The following is a 7,057-nucleotide window of genomic DNA, read 5'->3' as shown; positions in this document are numbered from 1 at the left end:
GAAGGCTCAGGAATCGAACACGATCAACTATAGAGATTGAAAGAACAGTACATCGGGAATTCGTTGATTGGTTCTCTAAGCGTGTAGGTTTACCATTGATATATTTTATTAAGAACAATATTTCAATCATGAAAAATTGTACTTATCGATTTCCTTTTGTTTCATTTTAGATTATGAATGATGAAAATGAATCCCATTCAGATGATCTTAAGTTCCTTGCACAAGGGTCACTTCAACGTGCCAGACGATTTAGTGCATATAATGTCAATGGATTCAAATTTCGAACTATGGAACGAGAACATAGCTTGAAAACTCAAAACAGTGGAGTTTTTGTGATTTCTGGAACAAGAAGTCATTCTAGAATCAGTGACAACAACCCAGTTAATGGAGATGTTAATTATTATGGAAAATTGGTAGATATAATCGAGCTTAATTACTATGGTCGATTCAGGATTATTCTATTCAAGTGTAAATGGGCCAATACCATAACTGATAGAGGGATCAAACAAGATGCTTTGCAGTTTACTTTAGTGAATTTCTCTCGATTGATACATACTGGTGAACGTGAAGAAGATGAACCTTATATTGAAGCTTCACAAGCACAACAAGTGTACTATGTTGAAGATGTTGTAGAAAAGGATTGGAGTGCTGTTGTACATTTAAAACCAAGAGATTTGTATGATATGGGTGAAGACACTGAAGAGACATTCTATGAGAACGAGCCATATCAAACACAAGACTTAGGGTTATTTTTTCCTAATGATACTGGAATTCTGTCACTTGCAAGAGGACAAATAGATGATGATCCAATGCCTAATGTTGAAAATGTTGATGATGAGGATGACGAGGATATGTAATTCTATGGATTTAATTAATGCAAATGTAGAATATTATATTACATTTTACTTTGGTTATTATATTGTTGTTAGCATTTTTTTATTTTGCCTTTCATTTTGTTTTGCTTTATCTATACGTGCATGTTTTTATCATTTATAAAAAGTTGCAGCCATGATTAGGAAGAAACGTCTAAGAGGTACCAATAGAGAAGTGGTAACAACAATATAATAAGCAAATACAACATAAAGGTTTAAGATTTTTTTTTCACCATCACCTCACATGTCTTACTAGAAGGGTTTAGACTAATTAGACAATAAATACATAACCGCTTAGGACACAAACAGAGCTATTTTCATGGCAGTTGGTCAATGTAGACTAGGAAGAAGTAGCACATTCGAATACAAGCTAACCTAATGAAACCTTACATGTTCAAACTGTTGAGGATGTTTTCTTGTGACTGCATTTGAAGGATAAGCAATGCAGTCAAGACTTTCTTTCATCTGTAATTACTAATTAGCAATCTTGGATTCATATATATGTTGTGTAAGTGTGGGCTCTGTTTTCCATTAATTTCATCCAGAACAGTTCCAAATTGTGATCATAAGGATTGAACTTGTGTTCTTCTCTTGATTACTTGCTGGACTTCAATTTATGGCATTTCACTAATAACGTTGTTTACCTATGAGAAATGGTAAAAGATATTGTTTGGAAATAATATAGTTAATTTTGTTTGATGTGCTATTACATAGAACCATGTGCACCAGGTAAACATACAAAAATATTTATGACTTTGTCTCAAGAAATTTGAACCCTAGTTGTAGAGGACATAGTAGCAGTACTTGGTAGGGTAATTTTCATATCAGAGTGTAGCTAGTATTTCATGGGCCACCAAGAGGTACTGTAGCCATCCATTGCATGTTCTGTAGTTTATCTTAGATTTACTGTGCTCACACGTACCACAAACATACATGTTCAAACTCAAAAGAGATAGTCCAAATGACACGAGATTTGATTTAAAAGAGATTATCCCTACTTTAATGAGACCTCTTTGTCCCAAGGGGCTTACAGATAGCTAGGTTGCTCTTTATAACATTATTATTATTCAAATTTAAGATAAAAGGAGGTTAATGATTTTATTATACTTTAAGAAATAGTCAAATTATGATTAGTGATTTAGTTTAAAAAAACACTTTTAAAATCATGTAATCATCTAACGGTCATTACACACTCTTAAATGTAGAAAATTATATTGCATTTTACGTTGCTTATTATTATGTTTCTCCTTCTCCTTTATTATTATTATTATTATATTTTTTTTTTGCTTTGCTTTATATATATGTGCATGTTTTTCTCATGCATAAAAAATTGCAGCCATGATTAGGAAGAAACGTCTAAGAAAGACAGGCATTACTGATTTAGGTGGAGATGCCTCACTTCCCACACATGCTTCAGCATCATTGTCAACTCCACCACAACCCCCAGCATCATCCCCAGCTCCACCACAACCCCCAGCATCATCCCCAGCTCCACCACAACCTATAGCATCCTCCCCAACTCCACCGCAACCTCCATTATCTGGCCATGCCCCATCACAACCTCCAGGATCTAGGCAGACTCCATCAGAATCATTCACCCCACATCTCTCTCACGATATTCCATCGACAGCCTCGTCTACATCACGTCGTTACTGGATAGTTAATGTGATAGGTATGCCCAAAATATTTAAATTGCATGTAATTATTATATACTTGCATTAATTATTAAATTAGGTATATGTATTTTGATTGACAGATGAAGAAGGGCTTATAAAACAGGAAAAACTAAGGGTTAAAGATGTTTGGTTACTAGCACGTGGAAGGCGTGTTATGTTAGAGTTCAATGAATCATTCCAACCAATTGGAGATCCAGCTGGACTTCTTGGAGGGATTTTAGGAGAATTAGCCTCTGATTTTGTTGCTTTTCCTGTCAATTATGAAAGTTGGCACAAAGTACCGAAGACATACAAAGAAGAAATTTACAAAAATAGAATCATGGTAATTAACTAATATTGTATTTTTTGATATATTTTTTGAATATGTTATTGTAACTAATATTGTTGTTTTTTGAAGGAAAAATTTAATGTTGACGAGGGGCCTGCTAAAAATTTTATTTTGAAGAACATTGGGAAGAAATGGAAGGACAATAGATGTAAATTATACCATGAGTGGTATGATCCCAATATTGGTCGAGAAGCAAATATTACAAAGCATCCACCGGGAATATCTCAAGACCAATGGGCAAGTTTTATTGACTATCGTGCACGAGATAAGACTAAGGTGATGTTACTAATCTTGCTTATAAGATTACTAATATTTATACGACTAAGTGGTTAAGATTAAACTAATGATGTTTTTGTTGGATATCTAGGAGATATGTCAAAAAAATGCTGAAAATCGATTCAAATTGACAATTCCACACACAGGAGGGTCGAAAAGTCTAGCAAGGAAAAAATATGAGATGGTAATATTGCAAAAATTTATCCTTAATATGAATTTTTTATTCTAACATCAACTAATATTTATGTGAAATTGTTCTAAATTATAGGAAATTGAGAGTGGCCAGCCTGTGAGTAGGGGTTTATTATACATTGCGACGCATAAGAAGAAAGATGGATCTTTTGTGAATGAAGGAGCACGAACTATAAGCGTAAGTTTTTTTTGTATCATAACCATTCCACTTTTTGAATCATAGAAGAAGCTTTTATCTATATTATGCTTTATTAGTAAATGAGTTATAAGTTTAGTTGAACTTGTTAGCAGAAAACATACATATACTAAAAAATAGGAAGCTTAAAAACAGGAAGCTGCGTATGATCTGATATAATTCAACACAATCAGGCTATTGCCATTTCTAGTAGACACAAACATCCACCTGGGCCTTAAAAACAGGAAGCTTATGAGTTACGAAAATCAGGTAACAATTATCCTCAAGTTGGGTAATAAATAACTCATGTCTTTTGAGAGGTGTAATCAATAAGAGTCTTACCATTGCATTACATTCTTCTTGAACTTTAATTTTTTAATAAAAGTCAACATTAGTTTCAGAATCAAGCACAAGTTTTCTTGATCTTAAAGCATGCTCAAAAGAATATGGGAAAATTCACTCTTAAATGAAGAAAAACAACCTTAGAGATGCCTTCCCATACCTCACAGCTCACTAAAACCCCATACAGGGTGAATACAGGAAAGGTTTCTTCCTATTGGCTTACTTTCTGTTTCACAATAGTAGATATCATTTAAAAGATGGAATCTGAAGTAATGAAGGCAAGCAGTAATAAAAAAAGAAAAGATTAAATAGTAAGATATTTTGGGAACCAAGTCTTCTAGTCAATATTCAGAAACCAAGCAATTTTTAAATGCAGTGACTGAACAGATACCTGCCCAATATGACAATGCTTCCAACAGATGAACAAAATAATCACCATCTAATGGAACATCGATTTCTTCACTCTATTCATAAAAGAAATACAAATATCAGCAATATCTTCTAGAAACAACTACAAAATTTACAGAGATCTGCGAGTCTGTAATATAGTATACTACCTTCAAAAGCAAATTCATAACTGTATCACAAGCCAAAAATATAGAGGCATTATCACAAATTTCACCACCATTGGGACCTATCAATTTAATCAAGCAGTCCACAACCTGCAAGAAAAATATAGGAGGTTTATAAACAAAAATCAGTGCTTTAATGAGAAAGAATACATTCATTGAGTTATCTAGACTTTGCATCAGCAGGCTTGTAAGTTTGATTAAACTTGAGGTTCATTGCTTTAATTTTTAGTCTCAGACCACGAGGGAGAATAGAGGAATAAAATGGCATAACAACTACCATGATAAATAATACATATAACTATATTAGGATGCATGAAGAAGAACCTAAATCTAGGGATTTGGAATTTTTAGGAAAGTCAACTCTTGATTTTAGTAAAATTTAGATAAACATCCATGATTTCCATGTCAAGATCAGGCAAAACACAACGACAAGTAATGTTGATCATATACTTGTTATTGATGTGCACTACAGCTAGGGATTAGAATCAAGATGATTATCTCATGGTTCATATCCATCCAGATCAATACATGTTTGATCTTATGACATGAATACTAATGATGTTTTCCATGTTAAGGATTTGAAACCTCACCAAAGAAAACTTGAGCTGCATTTTTGGCCTACTACTGTTTTGCATGTCATCAGACTCCTATATATTGCCTCTTCAACAACACGGTACAATTTAAAAAATTAACAATTGGTAATTTGATTGAATTTCCTAATTAGTTTTTATTTTAATTTTCATTGTTTGCTTCTAAATAGGGTTTGATGACATCATATATAAATGTTTCTTTTTGTATTCTGAAGGTAGCTTTTAAAAAATATATAATTTAGACTCAAAGCACATTTTTTTCATGTAGATTCCAACTGTTCAAAATATGTCATCCTACTTCATTAGTTCTTAGATTGGTTCTTAGATTGGATAATATATTTTCTTCTTTATGAAATGTTATGGTGATTACATGTTCAAGAATAGAGAATGAACTCAAAACTGCAATTTCAGCTGAAATTAGGGTTGGGAAATTTAGATGAGAGAGGTTGAAGATGATGAAGGGATAGTTTTGAAGCAATATTAGGAAGGCAGTCAGTCAGGTAGCATTTGCCTGGTCTTATTTGGGCTTCTAATTCATATCATCCAGCTTTTTAACACGCACATATATATATATTGATTTGATGCATTGGTTGGCTGGATTGGATGTTTTTAACTTCTTGTTAAAATTCTTGCATATGCTTTGAGTCTTTGACTACGTCTAGATGTGAGCAGTACTATAACCAATTACATAATGCCCTTCACATTTTCTTATATTTTGTTGAAGTTTTCCTTGTGGCAATTTCCTCACCTTTTTTTTGTGTGTGTTGCTCAAAAGACATGTAATGATAAAGGTGAATGTGACATTGAAACCTTTGAGTAAGACCCAAGTCTTTTTTTGAGATTTTTATGATTGATATTGTTTTTTAATCCATATAGGAGAAAATTTCTGAGATTGAGAGCCAAGGCACGTCTTCACAGTCAGTCTCCTTAAATGATTCACTTGCTCGTGTGCTAGGAAAAGAACATTCAGGCCGAGTTCGAGGTTTGGGCTTCGGTCCTAGTCCAAACCAAGTTTTTGGGACCATTGCTCAATTCAGTGGGACACCCTCGTCATCCAATAATACTAATACACCTGTTGTACAATATGTGAAAAAATTGGAGGAAAAATTAGAGACTAGTCAACAAGAGGTTCGAAGTTTAAAGAGTGCAATGGCTTATATTTTCACCAATATCGTGGGGAATATACCACCTGAGTTTGCTGCTATGCTCAATACAATGGTATGTTAATATATTAATTCTTAAATTATGAATTTTAATTTTTCATTTCAAGTGATTGTTTATATTTATCTCCACAAATATTCATCAAAGTATGTTTTTTCTTTTTGTATACATATCTAATATAATTTTAATTATTTTAGGCACCAGATGCACATAGTGGACCAGTGTCACCAGCAGGAAGGCTCTCTTCTAATGCAAGTCATGACATTCATCAGACCCATCAAGATCCAAACCAACAAAGTTGATGTGATGATATGGAACTTCATTTTGGATATTAAATTGTTTAAAATATGTTACATATTTGGATATTTAAGTTGTATTGAATATTTATGGTTTATTGATTAAATGGATTGAAATATTGTGTATGTGAATTTTGTATATATGTTATAAATTTTAGGTTATTTGTGAGTTGCATTGTGAGTAATTTGGCACAGGTTTTTGTTTTGGTGAACAAAAAAAGCAAGCTGGGAGTGATTCTTTTAGGCTTTTAGCGGCGGTTTCAAAACCGCCGCTAAAAGCCACGATATCAAAATTAAAACTGCCGCTAAAGTGCCAAAAATCAAGCGTGAAAATTTAGCGGCGGTTTCAAAACCGCCGCTAAAATCAAAATAAAACCGCTGTTATTTTTTACAGATTATTATTTCAGCGGCGGTTTCAAAACCGCCGTTATTTTTTACAAATTATTTTATTTTCAGCGGCGGTTTTGAAACCGCCGCTAAAATCAAAATAAAACCGCTGTTATTTTTTACAGATTATTTTATTTCAGCGGCGGTTTTAAAACCGCCGTTATTTTTTACAAATTATTTTATTTTCAGC

General features: G+C 33.1%; 1 protein-coding gene across 2 annotated transcripts; it reads left to right on the top strand.

Moving 5' to 3' along the window:
* Positions 1–2,636: 2,636 nt before the first annotated feature.
* Positions 2,637–6,599, top strand: LOC127808489 (uncharacterized). Of its 2 annotated transcripts, XM_052347053.1 has the most exons (6): positions 2,637–2,870; positions 2,946–3,152; positions 3,244–3,336; positions 3,421–3,522; positions 5,900–6,241; positions 6,382–6,599. In XM_052347053.1, the coding sequence occupies exons 1-6, from the start codon at positions 2,703–2,705 to the stop codon at positions 6,484–6,486; spliced, it is 1,017 nt and encodes a 338-aa protein (XP_052203013.1). In that variant the 5' UTR covers positions 2,637–2,702; the 3' UTR covers positions 6,487–6,599. The 2 variants fall into 2 exon arrangements, with proteins under 2 accessions (XP_052203013.1, XP_052203014.1); XM_052347054.1 differs by lacking the exon at positions 3,244–3,336.
* The last annotated feature ends 458 nt before the right edge of the window (positions 6,600–7,057 follow it).

Source organism: Diospyros lotus, chromosome 8 (genome assembly GCF_014633365.1).
Source record: "Diospyros lotus cultivar Yz01 chromosome 8, ASM1463336v1, whole genome shotgun sequence".
NCBI classification, from domain to species: Eukaryota; Viridiplantae; Streptophyta; class Magnoliopsida; order Ericales; family Ebenaceae; genus Diospyros; species Diospyros lotus.
The sequence above is the reverse complement of the archived record's forward strand: the minus strand, read 5'-3'. Positions and strand labels throughout refer to the sequence as shown.